Source organism: Vespula vulgaris, chromosome 12 (genome assembly GCF_905475345.1).
Source record: "Vespula vulgaris chromosome 12, iyVesVulg1.1, whole genome shotgun sequence".
Classification (NCBI taxonomy): domain Eukaryota; kingdom Metazoa; phylum Arthropoda; class Insecta; order Hymenoptera; family Vespidae; genus Vespula; species Vespula vulgaris.
Genome location: NC_066597.1, coordinates 4,115,783 through 4,136,201, shown reverse-complemented (window position 1 = coordinate 4,136,201; position 20,419 = coordinate 4,115,783). Strand labels below are relative to the sequence as shown.

The following is a 20,419-nucleotide window of genomic DNA, read 5'->3' as shown; positions in this document are numbered from 1 at the left end:
ACTATCGCGAATGACGTTATTTAAATAGATCCGCAATTTATATTTCTTAGTGAATTAATAGTGAATTAATCTATAAAACTCCTTAGTGAATTGATTTACAAAATTTTTTCTTCCATACTACTATCATTATCCTGATCAGCCAAGTGTCTCTTCTTTGCCGGAAATTCAGACTTCGAAGAAATACCATTTTATGAGTTAATAAAGGTATCACAAAGAACAATCAAGAAACTCGAAGAAATCCTTAATCAACGATGAATTCGAATATTAAACATTTTATAACATTGTTTTCTATAAGAATTTTTTTGTAAAAAGAATAATTGCCTATCGTTAAGCTATCACGTAACTTGTATTTGTATAAATGTATTAACGAATGCAAGAGGTAGATACAAGGTTGAGTTCTATAAACGAAGATGACGATTAACTGGGCGATCTGTCAGACCGGTATTCGCGTTAAGCTACGCGAAAGTAGCGAGGTGCGGTCGTTCATTGCCGATTATAGGCATCATCCCGTTCTTGAAACGCCACTATTTTCTTCCTTGTCTATCTCTTGTCTTCTGTGTTTCTCTTTCTCTCTCTTTTTCTCTTTCGTTTTAACAGACACTCGACTTCACTCTTTCTCTCTCTCTCTCTCTCTCTCTCTCTCTCTCTTTTTCTACTTTGAGAGAGAAAGGAAGAAAATGAGAGAGGGGAAATGCGTTCGTGCCTTCGCATACTCGCTTTGTTCGTGTTCATATATATATGTGTTCCGCGTATACGTATGTATTAGTGCGTATTATTAACGCACATAGCGTTGATCTTTCTTCGGCTGTTCTCCAAGTTTTTCCTTCGAAGATATTTCTGGTCACGAACCAGTACACCTTTTGACCTTCCAAGCTGCATACCTTGATACCTCAAGCGTACTCGTTATGGTACCGGAAACAGATCTATTTTCAAAACGAAGACGAAACAGTGAAAAGAACTATCGAACTATGATTATTCGTTCGATCGTATCGTATCGTCATTTGTAAATATCGTTCTAATTTGCTAATCGTGTTCTCGAAATCTAAATACATTGATCAAGGATCTATGTTAATTAATTAAAGGAGAACGTTTCTAAAATATGTACGACTGTAAACTTATGCAAATCGAATAATTTCGTATTTTATTATGTTTTGGATTTTTTAATGAAAATTTTATTTTTTATATCTTTTGAATTATAAGAGATTATCGCGATTAGTTTCTCTCTTTTCTTTTTTTTTTCTTTCTTTTTTTTTTTAATAAAATGCAATACATAATTCTTAGTTTTGTACTATTCTAACTTTTGAAATCGTTCTTTCAGTGTTCTTGCAAGTTCCAACCACTGAGTCGAGGCGCCATTACCGGTCTCCTATTCGCCCTTTCCTTGTCCTTCGCCTCTTTCCTTCTCTTCGTTTTCTTGTTCTTGTTCTTCTTCTTCTTCTTCTGCTACTACTACTACTACGATTACTACGACCTACTACTACTCCATTACTACTATAGACTACTATGCTACTATACTACTACATTACTACCACGTTCGCAGTGTTTTCTTGTTATCGCGCCGGTTTCTACGAAGTCAAGGACCGTTCTCAAGGAGGTCGCTCTTTTTACTGGTCTTACAACTTACGCAGGATCTTTGTCTTTGTGCATTACTGGTATTTCGTCATTTTCATATATTATTATCAAATCTATATTCAACTTTATATCTAAAAGAAAGAGAGAGAGAGAAAGAGAGAAAGAAAGAGAGGGAGAGAGAGAGAGAGAGAGAGAGAGAGAGAGAGAGAGAGAGAGAGAGAATATGGAAGAGAACAGAAGAGATATCCAAACTAGAGGAAATTGAAAGGAAATTATACGTAATTCTTATTTTCATCGAATAAATCGATTAATGCGCTTACCTCAGATTTATTTCTTTTCACAAAGGTCGTAAAATGGGAAATCATGATAAATAGGTGTTATAAACGTCTTTAAGAAGATATGTATTCAAACATTAGAAGTTACGTTGATGTAACTTCCTCTTTTAATGACGCATCTCACTACGTATCCTTCGACACATTCTGGACGTAAACGGTCTCTTCTTGACCTCCCACCCTTTAACGGTTACGATGCAATTATTCGAACCTCTCAGAGATGGCAGTTCAAAGGTCATGCCGCGAATAAACTGTCCAGTTTCCTTCCTTAGTTTCCGTTAGGTGTCTTGTTCTTTCTCTCTCTCTCTCTCTCTTTTTCTTTCTTCCCCTTTCTCTCTTTCTTTCTTTTCGACTAACGTAATACTTATCCACATACTACGCGGTTTATTATTTTCCCGCGTGTTTAATCGTTTACGTTATAGTGTATAACCTACCAGATATCATAAATTAACGCCATGTATAGTATTTACATTTATAATCAAAAACAAGAACGCGTTGTTTCCCGTTTGAGTCTTATTACTCGTTTACGGTTATTAGAAACGAGGAGTTTGTCATCGGTTTGCATAATCACAATTAATTACGTCAATACGAGACGTCTTTGAACGTGTCTATAAAAATCGCGTCGAAACGATTTTGCCATATCCGGATAAAAGATAGCTGTTAGAAAAAAGACCGTTTAAAAGTGAAAAACAAAATTATCGGAATTCCACTCTCTTCTTTTTTTTTTTTTTGATCAATTACACAAGTACAATTATTCGACATATATTGTATCCTTTTCGTTTTCTGTGTATGTGTGTGTATATAATCGTTTTATTATTTTATGGAATGGGAAAGATATAAGATTCTCTTTGTTCTTTTGATTCGTCGGCAAACTGATTTTCCACGGTGCTGTTATAGATAATATCTTTCATGGTCAATATAGTGTTTATTATCTCTTCTAAATATAATATAATTTAGTACATCCTTTGGATTAAATTAATACGTAAAACAAATCGAAGATCGGAAATAGTGTGCATACATATATATTGAGATATAGGATATATTGATTAGGATCATTTTTGGGTAAGTACATTATCTTTTTTAAAATCTAATCTCAAGATTAGACAGTCGCTTGATTAGAGTTGTCCCTCTTTCGTTCCAATCATTATACGTATATACACATGTACATGCTATGTACATACTTGGAACAAAGTACTGCTACCTTAAATTAACATCGTGCATACCGATGACGTAATCACCGGTTAGACAATAATCACAATCGTGAGTGCATAATACAGTGACGTTGCGTGTCTCTTGTTTTCTCATCGGAAGATCATTCTGCATTTCACACAAATGACGACAAGGAAACGTTTCACGGTTATAAAAATCTTCGATCGAATCTTCATTGATTGATCACGTGTTTATTTAAACATACATTACTCGTTAATCATTGGTCGGATTAATCAGACGTTTATTTTATAGCTTTCGAGGTATACATACAATTGTAATTATGTTTTGAATTTTGTTGGTTAATAGTCTTTCCAAATCCAAATTTGGTTGTGATGACCATGCAGGGGCGTTAAGACTCGTATGTTCGGCTTTAACACCCAACTCGCGTTGCTTGGTAACTTAAGGAACTTTCACTTTGCAACAGAATAATTCTGTCTCGCTTCGTTCGTCTCTCTCTTTCTCTTTTTCTTTTTCTCTCTCTTTCTCTTCTTGGAACACAGTGGGCGTAAGTTTTAGGCACAAATCGCTTCTCGGCTTTGTACCTTGTTGATTCATGCCGGATGTTGCAACAGGCGAACGCGATAAGCATTCGATGTGCTTAGAATAATCTCAACGTTCTAATGCGCTGGATAGAGATAGATATACTACAGATGCATAGAAAAGAATTAGATAGATCGAGGACGTTTCTCTTGACATGGATACTTTGCCAAATCAATGAATCTCGTTTCCGTTTATTCTCCTCGTTTGAAACATTTGAGAAATTTATTATATTATAGTACAGTAATAGAATAATATATATATACACACACACACATACACACTGTATTGTATATATTTGCGTTGTAGTATAATGAGATTCATGATGAGTCTTTGATAAACACAAAGATCTAAATCTAATATGTTATGAATAGTAATTGATTTGATTCATTCTGTGTGATGAATCTTAATTTATGATGAATTTTTAATAAAGGAAATATATATTATGCATTTAAATATATATATATATATATATGTATATATATATTATATTTATTCTTCTCATTTTATTTATTTTATGGAATATTTAAAATAATTAATGAATTTTTAGTTATACTTTGATCGATTAATGAGATTCGTAATAGTTGATAACTTGACTAACTTTGTACATAATCGGTATCGGGAAAAAATAGGAAAGACAACTTAATATAAAGAAAAATTTAACGACAAAATATAAAGCTGTGAAAAAGCAGAAAAGGCCTCTTCTTCTACTCCTAATATTTTTATTGACTGTCTACGTTCATCGTTATGATTTGATCATCGTTAATAAATTAAAATAAATTACTTCATTATACAAATTAGTATTTTTTTGTTAAGAGTGAAAAATGGTTTGGAGTGAAAAAATGACGCAAGGCTTTTTGAAAAAAATAAAAAAACATAAGGGATCCTATATTTTTGGGGGATTAAGTCGGTTACGCTTTGAAAACATCGACATCATGCCGACTTGCCGGTGGAACAGGTGTTTGATCGTGAATTTAGTTGTTACGAGGGGAAAACGCGGGAGTCGTTTCTTGTGGTCTGAAATCGTCGTGTTATTCCCGTTAAGCTCGTATACCAGTTGTTGTGGATTTTTACGAAAACATTTCGACGTTTAAATTCTTCTTCGTGAAAATGTAAAATCTCAAACTTATTGGAGCGCACAGTGAACAAGTGTAAGTTATATGAATCGTTCGTACCTCGTCTGGATCTAATTGATTCGGACGAAACAATTTAATAATTATCTAATCATTTTAATCGTAATTAATTCTTTTCCACAGCAAAGATGAAACATCTTTGGCCGTTACTTGCATGGGTACTTCTTTCTTCGTGTCCTGTAAGTATATTTGTTTAGAAAGTTGTGACTAGAAATGTATATACGCATACCCGCACATATATATATATATATATAGGTATTACGTCGTCCATCTCATGTTTTTTAGGTCGAATCATTGAAAGGACTCAGACGAGAAGTATTTTTTCTCAACCTCGAAGACGGTTACTTCGGTTGCCAAGTGAACGAATCAACGGATGTTCTGCAACTGCTCGAACTCTCGAAACTCTGCGATCACAAAGTTGATTGTTATCAGGGTACAGATGAGCAACGTGAAAGACTCAAGTGTACAGGTGAGTGTTACGGTCGATATACTCAGGCGTTCTTTTTTTTTTTCCTTTTTCATGTGAAAAACTGTGTCAAAGATAATTATTGCGTTGTAAAGAATATTTTCTTGTATCCCGGAAGAAAGATGAGATGGCTTATTGTATAATTATGTGACTATGGAAAATAATCTCGGAGACGATACGCAATGTGAATTCACTCCTCACTACCGTTAAGTTCTCCATCGTCCTTTGTGTCATCTTATAATGGTTCGCGTTATTATTTTATTCGACTGAAAACTAGAATCTATTTTAAATACGTTAGAAAAAAGCGTATCTATCTTTTTAAGACAAATATTGTTAATAATGTTTCATATTTCTTTTTTTTTTATATCATTCCTAGATGATTGTACGAAAGAAGATGGTACAAAATGTTTGAACGGTGTGTGCTTAGATTCGGTATGCCATTGTAACGATGGTTTTGGAGGTTGCAATTGTCAAGTTCCAGGTCAGCTTAAAAATCGTATTATTATTAAATTTATTCGACGGTTATTCTCGATAATTTCATGGATATATGCACGTTAAATTGTTATTTTATCGCAGACGAAAACGAGTGTAAATACCGACCCTGTGATATTTTTGCTCATTGTACGAATACTCTCGGCAGTTTTCAATGTTCTTGTTATCCTGGCTATCAAGGTGACGGTTTTCAATGCGAAGGTACGTATATGAAATCGTAAAATCGTATTAATTATGAAGTTTTATCGTGTCGACTTATTTAAATACTTGTTATTTAGATACTCTTTCTCTAATAAATAATTTGTAAAATTATTTTGATTTTTTGTCTTTTTTTTTTTTCATAGATATTAATGAATGCGAAGTGCCAGCTATAGCGGCACGTTGTGTTGAGAATGCAGAATGTTGCAATCTTCCGTCAAATTTTCTATGTAAGTGTAAATCCGGATATATAGGCGACGGTGAGGTACATTGCGAGGATGTCGACGAATGTACTATACCTGGTGCGTGTGCTAGCAATGCCTTGTGCCATAATATTCCTGGTAATTATACCTGCGCATGTCAAGATGGATTCACGGGAGACCCTTATGACAACGTAAGTTTTTTTCTCGTCTTTTTTTTTCTTTTTGTTTTAGATCTTTTTTTCATAACTTTGAATTAATGATCGGCTAAGATAAGAATTTATTTCATTATAAAGAAAATTTCCAACTATCTTGTAGTGTATCGACATTAACGAATGCAATTACGAAGGAGCGTGTGGTCGTGGTGCACTTTGCATTAATTTGCCCGGTGCTCATAAATGTGAGTGTCCTGAAGGGTACGACGGCAATCCCGACGATGAGTGCATTGATGTCGACGAATGTTTGAGAAGTCCTTGCGGACGCTCAGCTCTTTGCACTAATCTACGTGGTAGTTTTAGATGTTCATGTCCAGAAGGAATGGATGGTGATCCATCGACGGGTTGTCACGGTGAGTTAATCTTTACATCTAGCAGAGTTGTAGGCATATTATTAGTATTTTTATGTGAATATTAATTTATATGTATAAATATACATAATGTGTATATATGTATACATAATATAAGTTTGAATGACGCAACATAGATATATCGTAATTTTAAGGATTCTTTTTAATTTTATCTTTTTACTCAGAAAGATCGAAATGCTTTCATCGATTATTAATCGTAAAATCTGAGTAAAAGTTTAAAATTATTGAATCGTTATGAAAGATCCCGTTTTATGATTCTTCTTATTCCTTGATGTCCTCTTACGAGATTAACTCTAATGCTTCGATAATAGCGATATTTACCGGTAGTACGGGTTTTAGCAATTACAGTAACATTATAACCGATAAAACTTTAAAAAGAGCTTCGTGATTCATGACGTGCATTATCTATTATAGTCGCACGTATAGTAAATGACGATTGAGATTGATGTGTGTAAGATTTATTTTTAACTTGCATCATTTGCAATGCTAAAGACTAAAGCAAAAACTAAAACCACTAACCGATTACTAATAGATATAAACGAGTGTGATACGGGCACGCCCTGCGGAGCAGATTCGGATTGTGTAAACACAGAGGGTAGTTTCGAATGCAGATGCCACGTGGGTTATCAAATGGATTCTACGCAACGTTGCATCGACGTTAATGAATGTATCCATAACGACGCTTGCGCTGAAAATGCAAGATGCATCAACGTTCCCGGTTCATACAAGTGCATATGTCCTCAAGGTTTCATCGGTCAAGGCATGACCTTGTGTGAAAGTCAGTCTTTCCCTCTACTAAACCTTTTAATTACATTAATAATTATTAATATTCATCCTTACGATTAACCATGTTAATAATTAATAGATGTGAACGAATGCGAGAAAAATCCTTGCGGTGAAAATGCTGAGTGCACCGACACGATTGGTAGCTTCATTTGCAGCTGTAAAGCAGAATATACGGGCGATCCATTCAAGGGATGCAGTGGTTAGCACTTAGCCTTGAGTCTTATAATTAATACTTTACCGACCACTCTTTTGTTTTCTTGGAAATTTAAATATACCTAATTCAGGTTTTCTCTTTATTCTAACATTCTGTGAAATTTAACTAAAAACAATTAAATTTCATTGTTAGTCGATATTTATGGTCTATAAAGTGTTGCTACTGTTTAATAATAGTAAAAATAATAATTAATTGTTTTATATATTATGTTTATTTTTTAATGTCATAATAATTATATATTAGAATATATTTTATCATAATATTTACTATAACATTATAGATATCAACGAATGTAATGCATACGAAAATCCTTGTGGTACGAACGCTATTTGTAAAAATGCAATACCAGGATATGAATGTATATGTCCACCGGGTTATAGTCCCAAACCTACACCATCTATTGCCTGTGTACAGGTAATGTTCTAAAAATGTATGAATTAAAAATTTATTCTAATTGTAATAATTCATTTGCTATTTGATATTACTGTCTTATATTCTTAGACCGACGTAACGACCTTATGTAAATCAAATTTCGATTGCGTGAACAATGCGGAGTGTATCGAAGGTCAATGTTTCTGCAAAACTGGATTTAAAGCTGTAGGTGCTGAATGCGAAGATTTGGACGAATGTCTTACGAATCCTTGTGGTCCTGCAGCAATTTGTACCAATGTAAGGGGTAGTTATCATTGCGAATGTGAATCTGGTTTTATTGGAACACCGCCACACATTCCTTGCAAAGGTATTTAATTATGAAATAAAAAAATATCCCGAGTGCCGAAATTAAACTTTTGCCTAATAATTAAAACAATTTTAATATTTTTTTTAGCACCGTGTGATGAAGTAACTTGTGGTGAACACGCATTTTGTAAAGCTGATGTTCACGAAGCTTATTGCATTTGTGAAGATGGCTGGACTTTCAATCCGAACGATATAGCAGCAGGATGTGTCGGTAAGAAAAAAAGAAATTTTTTATAAAATAATATGTACTAAATTAAAAATAGACTGCAACTTCTCTCTTATTTTTCTTTTTTTTTTTTATATACAAAGATATAAACGAGTGTGACGCGATAAATGGACCCTCTGGAAGATGTGGTAAAAATGCTATATGTACTAATACACCCGGTGGTTTTACTTGTCATTGTAAATCTGGATTTTCTGGGAATGCATTTAAACAGTGTATAGGTAAAAATAATAAAGTTTGTAATATAAATTTCTATTATATAGCAATCTGAATGTTTACATGGTTTTTTATATTATTAGATGTTGACGAATGTTCACGATTAGATGCATGTGGTCATGGTGCAACATGCTCGAACAATGAGGGTTCTTACACATGCAATTGTCCAGAAGGAACTATACCAGATCCTGATCCTTATATAAAATGTGTAGGCGTAGTTACATGTGATATCGACGACGATTGTCCTGGAAATTCAATTTGCGATCCACAAAAACGTTGTTTATGTCCTGAACCTAATGTTGGAAATGATTGTAGACGTATGTTTTATTATTTATATTTTTTATATTATTTTATTCAAAAATATTTAGTTTTTATTTTATTTTTTATTTTTTATCAGATCCTTGTGAAGACCTATCTTGCGGACCAAACGCACATTGCATGCTGTTGAATGATGTTGCGACTTGTCTTTGTAGTAACGGATATACAGGAAAACCTGGTGTAAAAGATGGTTGTAGAGATATAGATGAATGCGCGATAAATCCATGTCCACAAGGTGCAGTTTGTAAGAACGAAGCTGGTTCTTTTTCGTGTGAATGTCCAAGAGGTACAGAAGGAGATCCGTATAATGGCGATTGCCGGGAATCAAATGTGCCGCATGTATGTGGCCCTAGTACACCCTGTCCAGCTGGTGAACAGTGTATCAAGGATGAATTTATCGGTAGCAGCGTGTGTATATGTCAACGTGGTTATACAAGAGACAGTGAAACTGGTAAATGTAGAGATATAAACGAATGCATGGAACTTAGGGAAAAACCGGCTTGTGGCGTCAATGCTATCTGTAAAAATTTACCTGGAAGCTATGAGTGTCAGTGTCCATCTGGATTCAACGGCAATCCCTTTTCACTTTGCGAGGGTAACGAAAATATATTAAAAAATCTTAAATCTTGAGTGAAAAATACCATTATAAAATTTGTATAAATTATTGAATGAGAATGAATTTCTTATTACAGAATGTAACAGCATAGAATGTCAATGTCAGCCACCTTATAAAATTGTAAATGGTAAATGTATGTTAGCTGGTTGTTCAAAGGGTGAGAAATGTCCCAGCGGTGCCGAGTGTATAACGATCGCAGGTGGTGTTAGTTACTGCGCTTGTCCTAAAGGTTATACTACAAAGGCAGATGGTTCTTGCGAAGGTAATTTCTTATCTAATCTAAATGAAATTATTCTGATAATTATTATTAGTTAATAATTGTTACGATATTATGTACAGATATAAATGAATGTATCGATGGTCATCAAGTCTGTGGTTATGGAGCAGAATGTATCAATCTATTGGGTTCTCATCAATGCGTTTGCCCTCGCGGTTACGGTGGTGATCCTTATAATGGACTTTGTTCTCCAGCTCAAAAAAGGTGTACTACTGATAATGAATGCAAAGCTAACGAGAAATGTGTACAACCAGGAGAATGTGTATGTCCTCCACCATTTTATACAGATCCCTTTGATGGAAATCTTTGCAAGAGTAAGTTATCATATTATTAAAAGATTTAATACTTCTTTCATCATGTTATTTACGTTTGTATGTGTGATTCGTTTATCTTATATAGATCCTTGCGATCGATTCCCATGTGGTATAAACGCAAAATGTACACCAAGCGATCCACCAAAATGTATGTGCGAAGCTGGATACGAAGGCGATCCACAGCATGGTTGTATTGATGTAAATGAATGTGCTAACAATCCTTGTGGACCTGGTGCATATTGTTTCAATACGAAAGGTGGTCACAATTGCGAGTGTCCCAAGGGTATGGTAGGTGATCCTTATACCAATGGCTGTAATGGCGTACCTGTCGCAAGAACTGAATGTACATCGAACGACGATTGTGAGAATTATTTGGCTTGTGTTCATGGAAGTTGTATTAATCCCTGTGACAATATACGATGTGGACCGAATGCGTACTGCGAACCCGATAAACATGCTGCATGGTGTCGTTGCGTGATTGGATTCACCGAAGGAAATAATAACGAATGTGTATCACGTGAGTAATGCATATTTTTGTTTTTAAAGAATAGTCGTTTTATTGATGCATTAGGGTTTATAACTTTTTCTATTATACAGAATGTGATGGTTTTGTTTGCGGTGCTGGTGCACAATGTATCGTCAGTTACGACGGACCAACTTGTAAATGTATCGAAGGTTTTATGGGTAATCCATTCCCCGGGGGACAATGTGTGCCGGATGTTTGTTCTGCGGAGATTTCATGCGCTGCACCTAGTATTTGTATAAGTGGTCGATGCAAACATCGATGCGAAGGCATTGTATGTGGTGTAGGTGCTACTTGTGATCCAGCTACTAACAAGTGCGTTTGTAATCCTTATTTCGTTGGTAATCCTGATCTACTTTGTATGCCACGTAAGTAATAACTATTATGGTCTGTTTAATTTTTTTATTTTGATATTAATTTTATTAGAATAATCAAAATTAAAGTAGATTCATTAGAATTTTTGTACAAACAGCTATTGCACCACCGACTTGTAATCCGGATTGTGGTAAGAATGCACATTGTGAATATGGACTTCAAGAATCTAAATGCATCTGTAATCCTGGAACCAGTGGTAATCCTTATCACGGTTGTGAAATTCAACATAAATCCGATTGTTCTACCACAGTTTGTGGCAAGGACGCTCATTGCAGTACAGGAATCAATGCCGTCGAATGCGTTTGTCCACCAGGATATGCTGGAAATCCATATATTCAATGCTTCGGTTTGTAAAAACACTTAAAGTTATAATTGGATTATTTACAAATAATTCGTAATTTGTACAGTAGCAGTGAATGTTTGTGTTCTTGTTTTAGATATCAATGAATGTAATGGCAATGCATGTGGTACCAATGCAGTTTGTATTAATACAATAGGAAGCTACGATTGTCGTTGTAAAGAAGACTTTTTTGGAAATCCTTTTGTTGGTTGCCAACGAGTACAAACAAGTCCTTGTACTGATCCATCCATTTGTAGCTGTAGTGAAGTGTTACCTTGTCCGTTCGAATATACTTGCGTTGATGGTAAATGCATCAACGAATGTACCAATATTAAATGTGGTCCTAAATCAATTTGTCAAGATGGAGCTTGTGTTTGTCCACCAGGATACATAGGAAATCCAAATGATCACATCAAAGGATGTCTTTTACGAGGTCATTGTTCCAACGATTTGGACTGTGAAACTCAACAAATCTGTTTCCAAGTTGGTAAAGGCACTCGAAAGTGTGTTGATGCTTGTAGTAAACTTCAATGTGGACCCAATGCTTTATGCATTACTCAAAACCATGTATCATCTTGTTTGTGTATTGATGGATATCAAGGCAATCCTAGTAATCTCATCGACGGATGTCAACCATCTAAATCGATAATAACACCAACTTGTACCGATGATTCTGATTGCCAAACTGGTTTTTCATGTGTTGTTCTCGACAATGGTGCTACAGATTGCGTAAATCCCTGTAATAAAGTTGTGTGTGGTGCCCATCAAACCTGTGTGCCTGACATAGTTCCAAATCATGCAACATGTAAATGTCAAGAAGGATATGAATGGAATCCAGTGTTATCTTCTTGTGAGAAACCATCAGTGCCTAATTGTATATCAGATGATGATTGCCATTCAACAGATGCTTGCAGACCTGATGTACTTGGTGTTCTTAAATGTATTCCTGTTTGTTCTGACTTTACATGCGTTTTGAATTCTCATTGTGTTGCCGAACGTCATCGAGGACGTTGCGAGTGTTTGCCAGGATATGTAGGTAATCCAAACGATCGTAGAGGGTGTGTACATCCACGTACTAATAGATGTTTGAGTGATAGCGAATGTTCAGAAGATCAAGCTTGTAGATCTACCACGGAAGGTAAATTGTATTCATTTTGTTTTCATATTATATTTTTTTTATTACAACTTCGTGATTGAATAAGTTCTTTCTTTTTTCTTTTCCACAAAGGTACATTGACTTGTCAACCAGTCTGCAATTTCATTACCTGTGGTCCAAACGCACTTTGCATTGTGAACAATCACGTTGCCAATTGTGAATGTCCACCTGGATTATATGCTGGAGATCCTAACGATCGTAGCAAGGGTTGTCACGAAGTACCATGTGTATATAATATTGATTGTCCACCTACGCAACTTTGCAATCGCCTCACACACACGTGTTATGACGCATGCGATGAAAATGCATGTGGTATAAACGCTGTTTGCATTGCTGATGACCACAAAGCAATCTGTCAATGTCCTCCCGGCTTAAAGCCTAATCCCGTTCCTGATGTTGAGTGCGTTGCAATAGAAACTTGTAATCCAAATCCTTGTCACCCATCAGCATTCTGTGTTCCGGGAGCATCTAACAATCCTACCTGTCAATGTCCTCCTAATTATGTAGGTGATCCTTATGGTAGTGGCTGTCAGCCAGAAGGCTATTGTGTTAGCAATAAGGATTGTCCTGCACACTCAACATGTTATAAACATCAATGTATCAACCCTTGTGAGAATGCTTGTGGAGCCAATTCTGTATGTGAAGTGATAAATGGAGAACCAGTTTGCAAATGCATCCATAGATTTATTCCTTCATCAAAGAGTCCGGAAGATGGTTGTGTTCGCTCTACGAATTATTGCAGCACTGATTCCAATTGTGTAGACAGCGTTTGTCTTGATGGTCAATGTATAGGTATTGTTTATATATCTTTACAAAGTAATTGTTTATTTTAGTATTAGTTTTTTAGGATTGTATTACTATAAAAATTTTATGTATTATAGCTGTGTGTAGATCTGTTTCTGATTGCTCTGATGGTGAAAAATGTATAAATAACAGATGTTCAGTACCTTGTGTTACCCATTCTCAGTGTCAGCCTGATCAAGCTTGTATGAATGGAGCGTGTATCTTAGGTTGTCGAAATAATAAAAATTGCCCGTCTTATGAATCGTGTATAAACAGCAAATGTCAAGGTATAACGATCACAAATATAAACTTATTATAAACTTATAAAATAATAGATAGGTCTATTAAAGATTGTTTATATTTTAGATCCGTGTAAAAAGAAAGATGTTTGTGGTCCAAACGCTGTTTGTAGCTGTGTCAATCATGCAACAATATGTTCCTGTCCATTAGGATTTCAAGGCAATCCAATTCCAGAGCAAGGTTGTGTTAGAGTACCAAATACATGTGAAGGTCCACAAGATTGTCCAAGTCAACATGTTTGTGTTTCTGGATTATGTCAATGTCAATGTAAAGAACAAAACAATTGTGCACAAGGAGAACGTTGTAAAAATGATGTCTGTGTAAAAGTATGCTACAGTGATAGTAATTGTTTACCTGGTGAATTATGTGTTGATGGAACATGTGAAACTGGTTGTTCTTCTGATGCTAGTTGCAAAGTAGATGAAGTGTGTATTAATAATAAGTGCAGGTATGCATTTCTACTTGTATTTTAATGTTTAGTATATTTTAAGATTATTACTTTAATTATCGTATAATATTTTAGATGTAGCCATGGATTCATCGCCGGTCCTGAACATTGTTTAGATATAAATGAATGTGAAGAACATCCATGTCATCCTAGTGCAGAATGTCTTAATCTTCATGGATCATATCGCTGCGTATGTCCGCAAGGTACCGCAGGTGATCCAGTAATATCAGGATGTGTGGTACCACATCAATGTACTTTGGATACTGATTGTCCAGAAACACAATCTTGCATTCAGCATAATTGTTCAGACCCGTGTTCTTTTGTTGATTGTGGTTTAAATACTATTTGTACTGTTGTTGATCATGCAGCCACTTGTCAGTGCCAACCAGGCTATATTGGTGATAGTAGTGGTTGCTTTAAAGTAGAATGTCTATCAAACAATGATTGCCCATCTGATAAATACTGTAATCAGGAAACCAATAAGTGCAGTAGTAAGTATATTACAAAATTATATTTAAACAAAAATTTACAGTCATTGTATTTATTCATTTATTTTCTAGGTCCTTGTAATCAGGTAAATTGTGGCTATGGTAATTGTGTATCTATTGATCATACTGGTATATGCAAATGTTATCCTGGTTTTGTTCTTGTGGATGATATTTGTGTTGATGTTAATGAATGCACACAAAATGCATGTCATGCAACAGCAATGTAAATATTAATTATGTCCTATATTTATTAGAAATATATTTATATTTTAATTACATATATAAATCATTTTTTTATAGCTGTCAAAACACAGAAGGATCGTACATCTGCGTTTGTCCACATGGATTGGTGGGTGATCCGATTCAAGCAGGTTGTAAGCAACCTGGTGATTGTTTCGCGGATTCTGATTGTCCTGCCACAGCTGCTTGTGTTGATAATAGATGTACAAATCCATGTGATACATCAACAACTTGTGGGAAGAATGCAAAATGTTTTGCACGAGGACATGTACCAATTTGTCAATGTCCTGACCAAACAACAGGGGATCCATCTGTAAGTTTTGATTAGACAATTATATCGTATTATTTATTTACATTTAATTATTATTATATATAAGAATTATGTTGATATGCACATTTTTTTATGTTTGTTAGGTTGAATGTGTTTCTTTAGAATGCAATTATCATAGTGATTGTGGTCAGTCAGATGCATGCTTTAATCATAAATGTGTAGATCCATGTTCTGTTTCGAACGTTTGTGGACACGGTGCTGATTGTTCTTCACTTAATCATAGTGCAGTATGTACTTGTCAACCTGGTGGAACAGGCGATCCAAATCTCGGTTGTACACCAGTACAATATTGTAAGACAGATTCACAATGTGCAACAGGTTCAGCTTGTAATGGTGGTATATGTACAGGTAAGAGAAGTAGTATTAGTTTTCATTAATTTATAAAATAGTAATGAATATACTGAGATTTTTATAGAATATTTATTTTTTAAACACAATACGAATTTTGCAGCACTTTGTAGTACTACAAGAGATTGTATTGGGGATCAACTTTGTATTAATGGACTTTGTCAACCTACATGTAAAAGTAATTCTAGTTGTCCAGATTATCAGTATTGTCATAATAATATTTGTATTCAAGAATTACGCTGCATATCTGATGACGATTGTTCTTATGATGAAAAATGTATTAAAAATAATATCGGACAGGTACGTTCATGTTCTTACATCGCTACTTTGCATTTATTATAAATTGTTTATTTTTTTATAATTCCATTTATTTTTTATTAGGCTGAATGTCGTAAAGTGTGCGATTTAACATTTTGCGGTCGAAATGCTGAATGTAAATCTGATAACCACGTACCTTCGTGTTCTTGTCAATCCGGTTTCTTTGGTAATGCTAAAGACGATAAAATAGGTTGTCAACCTATAGAGTGTGAAACAAATGATGAATGTAGTGACGAGAAGATTTGCGACTTATACAAGTGCAGAATTGCTTGTCTTGCACATAATCCTTGTGGAGTGAATGCTATTTGTACTGCAGAGAAACATACTCAAGTAAGATTAAAAGAAAAATTATATTGTTTTTATGATATCAGTTATAATCTTGGATTAAATTTATACGAGTACATGTGATGATAAGAACATTATCTTTTTTATGTAGATTTGTACATGTCATCCTGGTTATACGGGAGAACCAACAAAAGGTTGTACATTAATTGATTATTGTCTGGCTAATACTTGTGCTCCTGGAGCCTTATGTGAAAATTCTCGAGGATCTTATAAATGCCTCTGTCAACCTGGTACTGTTGGAGATCCTTATAATAGTGGTTGTCAACAACCTGTTGAATGCTTGCTAGATGATGACTGTCCATTAACAGCGAAATGTATTAATATTAATAATATACCAAAATGTTTTGGTACGTATATTATATGTATATTTCATTACAGAATTAAAATGAACAATATACATTAATGTCTTTATAAATTTTAGATGTTTGTGGAAAGATACAGTGTGGACCAAATGCAGATTGCGTTGCGAATAATCATGCTGCAGTTTGTCAATGTCGATCTGATTATGAAGGAAATCCTAACAGTTTAAGTATTGGATGTCGTCCAAAATCTATTCTCTGTTCATCAGCTAATGATTGTTTGGCCAATACTTACTGCTACGAGGGTATTTGCCGACGTAAGTTTTATTATTTCGAAAGTTATTATTTTTATTATCTTTTATTTATATAATAAATTATATTAAATGTATAATAAATTATATAAATAAATATATATATATATATCTTTGCAGCATTATGTCAATCGGATGAAGAATGTAATTTATCTGACGTATGTTTAAACGGACAGTGCTTAGATCCATGTGACATAAGAGCAGCATGTGGTATAAATGCAGAATGTAATGTAAGAAATCATATCAAACAGTGTAGTTGTCCTCTTGGATTTACTGGTAATTCAGAAGTTGAATGTGTGAGATGTAAGTTAATAATTTATTTATTGAATAATATATTAAAAGAAATGTATCTTTTCTTAATCTATAAAAATAAATATTTATTTTTTAGTACCGGTTTCTTGCAGTGGAACTAATGATTGTAGCGAAGGTAATACTTGTCGTGATAACGTATGTTTGCCAATTTGCTCTACGGACAACGAATGTGCATTTAATGAAAAATGTATATACGGAAATTGTTTGTTAACCTGCCGACTTGATAATGACTGTTTCCTTGGTCATATTTGTTTGCAAAATATGTGTTCTTTCGGATGCCGTGTAGATGAAGATTGTAATGCAAATCAAGCTTGTATATCAAATAAGTGTGCCAATCCATGTGAAGTCACTCCATGTGGTCCAAATGCAAAATGCACTGTTTTTAATCAACGTGCTACATGTTCCTGTCCTTCTGGATTTATACCAAATCCAACAGCTAAAATTGCTTGTTTAAGACTACCAGGCCGAGTATGCCAAGCGAACAGAGATTGTGACACAGGAACAGCTTGTATCTCTGGAGTTTGTACGCCTGTTTGCTCTACAAACGCAAATTGTTTGAGTAATGAACGGTGTGATAGTTCAGGAATTTGTAAATCACTTTGTAGAAGAGATGAAGATTGTAGGAGTGGTGAAATTTGTGAAGGACTTATCTGTGTTATTGGCTGTCGCTCGGATATAGAATGTCAAGATAATTATGCATGCATAAACAATCAATGTATAGGTCAGTTGTTCATCTAATAATCCTATATCTTTTCTCATAAAAATAATACAAAACTGAACAAATCATATTAATTGTTGGAATGTATTCGTTGATGTAGATCCGTGCACCTTATCAGATTCATGTGGAGTTAATGCAAAATGTTCAGTTGTTGATCACCGAAAAGTATGTAGTTGTCCTCCACGATTAGTTGGAGATCCATTCATAGGTTGTAAACAAGCATTCCTTCCTTGTGCATCTGAACAGGATTGTTTATCTGGTCAAACATGCTATGGAAAATCTTGTTATACGAAGTGCAGAAGGTAATATGATTTTCATAATTATATTGGTGAAATAGATAAAAGGTAAATATTTTTATTAAATAATTATTTAATATCTTCTAGTGACGTAGATTGTTTGAACGATGAGCGTTGCGATAATGGAATTTGTAAAGCAATTTGCAATAACGATGGGCATTGCGCTAATAATCAAATTTGTCAGAACCGCTTGTGTAATATCGGATGCCGTAATGACAACACTTGCGCTAGAGATGAGTCTTGCATAAATAATAAATGTCGAAGTAAGTGTAAAAAATAATTTAAAAAATAATATTTTACTTTTTATTATTTAAATTCTGTTATTATCTATAAATTATTTGTTTAATAGATCCATGCGAAGGTGGTAAAGCATGTGGCGAATGCGCTGGTTGTCGCGTAGTTAATCACGTAGCACAGTGTAGTTGTCCAGCTAACTATTATGGCAATGCATTGATAAGTTGCATGAAATCCATGATTCCTTGTGATCATACATGCGAATGCGACGACATAGGATTTTGTAGTACAAGTTGCAACAACCAGAACCAGTGTACTTGTGGAGAAGTTTGTCATTCAGGAAAATGCAGAGTAAAATGTGACAGCAATAATGTTTGCCCTAAGGTATCATTTTAAAATGTTTATAATGTTTTAAAATTTACATTTTAATTTCAATGATTTAATTGTTAACCGTGCAGTATAAATTTTAATTTTAATTTTGATTTCGATGTATTCAGGGATATATATGTGAGTCAGGATTGTGTATGATTGGTTGTCGTACACATTCAGATTGTCCATCTTCTTTATCCTGTACAAACGGACAGTGTATAGATCCTTGCTTATCAAATGGATCCCCATGTGGAATAAATGCACTTTGTCGTGTTTCCAATCATCGAGCTGTTTGCTTATGTCCTGAAGGATATCAAGGAGAGCCAAGTCAAGAATGCTATCAACTAGAATGTCATAGAGATGAAGATTGCGAATCAAATAAACAATGCAGCGAAAATGGTGTTTGTACAAATCCTTGTTTGCAACACGGTATTTGCGGTTTCAACGCACAATGTCGAGTTGTTAATAGAAAGGCACAATGCTCTTGTCCACCTGGCCACTTCGGTAATCCAAAGATTAATTGCAAAATAGGTATGGATTGGTTCTTTTAATTATAAAGATGAAGAAGTACATGAAATGCAATGTAAATTTTATTATTATGTTTTCGTCAAAGGTGGGGATGATTGCTTACAAAGACATTGTGGTGTAAATGCCAAATGCAGAGAGACAGCAAGTGGTTTTGAATGTACATGTGATCCAGGATGTCATGGTAATCCACACGAAGCGTGTTTGTGTGATGGCGGAGAACTCTGTAAAGATGTTCACTGTGGCGTGAATGCCGCTTGTCGTATTTATAAGAATCAACCGCAATGTTATTGTCCACCAAATTTCCCATCTGGCGATCCCATGCATGCATGTAAGTTATATGGATATAATAGAAATTTTGTGTATTAAGTGTGTGAATATAATGCTCACAGGTAGATGTTTTATATACAGGATTCTCCATTTTTTCTTTTCATGAATATGTATGCGTGAGCGATTCTTATTTTTACGATGTATATAATAAAAATTTAATTTGATATAAACAGGTAGCCCAGACACAAATCTAGGAGATTGCAGAACAATTGGCTGTGGAAAAGGTGCAGAATGCATACGAGATAGTACGATATTTGTTTGCCGATGTCCTCCAGGTACAACTGGTTCACCAGATATTGAATGCACAACAGGTAAGAACTGGCCCACTAACTGTTTAACCAAGCAGTTTGATTAATTTTATGTACAGCATTTGTGACTAGTATGCAATACTGACGATTATAGGAACATGGTCTGTAGAATAACCATGTATCGTCTCGTAGGAATTAAACAATATATAGATATATTAATTCAGTGATTTGTTAACATTGAGAGACAGATGTGATCGGATTAGTTGCAATGAATAAGCAACAACACTGGATATCTTTATCTGTTACATTTGTTAGAGTCAGCATACATGTACATATATACAATAGGCATATTGTA

The 20,419-nt window shown here is 34.6% G+C and overlaps 1 protein-coding gene across 2 annotated transcripts in view; it reads left to right on the top strand.

Moving 5' to 3' along the window:
• The window catches only part of LOC127068077 (uncharacterized), an 85,396-nt gene that overhangs the window by 3,650 nt on the left and 61,327 nt on the right, over positions 1–20,419 (top strand). For both annotated transcript variants that reach the window (XM_051003730.1, XM_051003729.1), the window contains exons 2-40: positions 4,907–4,962; positions 5,069–5,252; positions 5,626–5,730; positions 5,826–5,942; positions 6,086–6,333; positions 6,458–6,707; positions 7,258–7,503; positions 7,591–7,710; positions 8,006–8,139; positions 8,227–8,464; positions 8,552–8,674; positions 8,773–8,907; positions 8,986–9,219; positions 9,300–9,815; positions 9,913–10,098; positions 10,176–10,427; positions 10,513–10,944; positions 11,025–11,318; positions 11,423–11,671; positions 11,763–12,803; positions 12,894–13,613; positions 13,703–13,891; positions 13,971–14,352; positions 14,428–14,843; positions 14,913–15,063; positions 15,141–15,393; positions 15,495–15,759; positions 15,863–16,059; positions 16,141–16,407; positions 16,514–16,769; positions 16,844–17,038; positions 17,153–17,335; positions 17,421–18,065; positions 18,163–18,364; positions 18,446–18,621; positions 18,708–18,976; positions 19,090–19,492; positions 19,575–19,817; positions 19,990–20,127. In XM_051003730.1, coding sequence (XP_050859687.1) covers positions 4,907–4,962; positions 5,069–5,252; positions 5,626–5,730; positions 5,826–5,942; positions 6,086–6,333; positions 6,458–6,707; positions 7,258–7,503; positions 7,591–7,710; positions 8,006–8,139; positions 8,227–8,464; positions 8,552–8,674; positions 8,773–8,907; positions 8,986–9,219; positions 9,300–9,815; positions 9,913–10,098; positions 10,176–10,427; positions 10,513–10,944; positions 11,025–11,318; positions 11,423–11,671; positions 11,763–12,803; positions 12,894–13,613; positions 13,703–13,891; positions 13,971–14,352; positions 14,428–14,843; positions 14,913–15,063; positions 15,141–15,393; positions 15,495–15,759; positions 15,863–16,059; positions 16,141–16,407; positions 16,514–16,769; positions 16,844–17,038; positions 17,153–17,335; positions 17,421–18,065; positions 18,163–18,364; positions 18,446–18,621; positions 18,708–18,976; positions 19,090–19,492; positions 19,575–19,817; positions 19,990–20,127 — 10,710 coding nt within the window. The remainder of the gene's footprint in view (positions 1–4,906; positions 4,963–5,068; positions 5,253–5,625; positions 5,731–5,825; positions 5,943–6,085; positions 6,334–6,457; positions 6,708–7,257; positions 7,504–7,590; positions 7,711–8,005; positions 8,140–8,226; positions 8,465–8,551; positions 8,675–8,772; positions 8,908–8,985; positions 9,220–9,299; positions 9,816–9,912; positions 10,099–10,175; positions 10,428–10,512; positions 10,945–11,024; positions 11,319–11,422; positions 11,672–11,762; positions 12,804–12,893; positions 13,614–13,702; positions 13,892–13,970; positions 14,353–14,427; positions 14,844–14,912; positions 15,064–15,140; positions 15,394–15,494; positions 15,760–15,862; positions 16,060–16,140; positions 16,408–16,513; positions 16,770–16,843; positions 17,039–17,152; positions 17,336–17,420; positions 18,066–18,162; positions 18,365–18,445; positions 18,622–18,707; positions 18,977–19,089; positions 19,493–19,574; positions 19,818–19,989; positions 20,128–20,419) is intronic.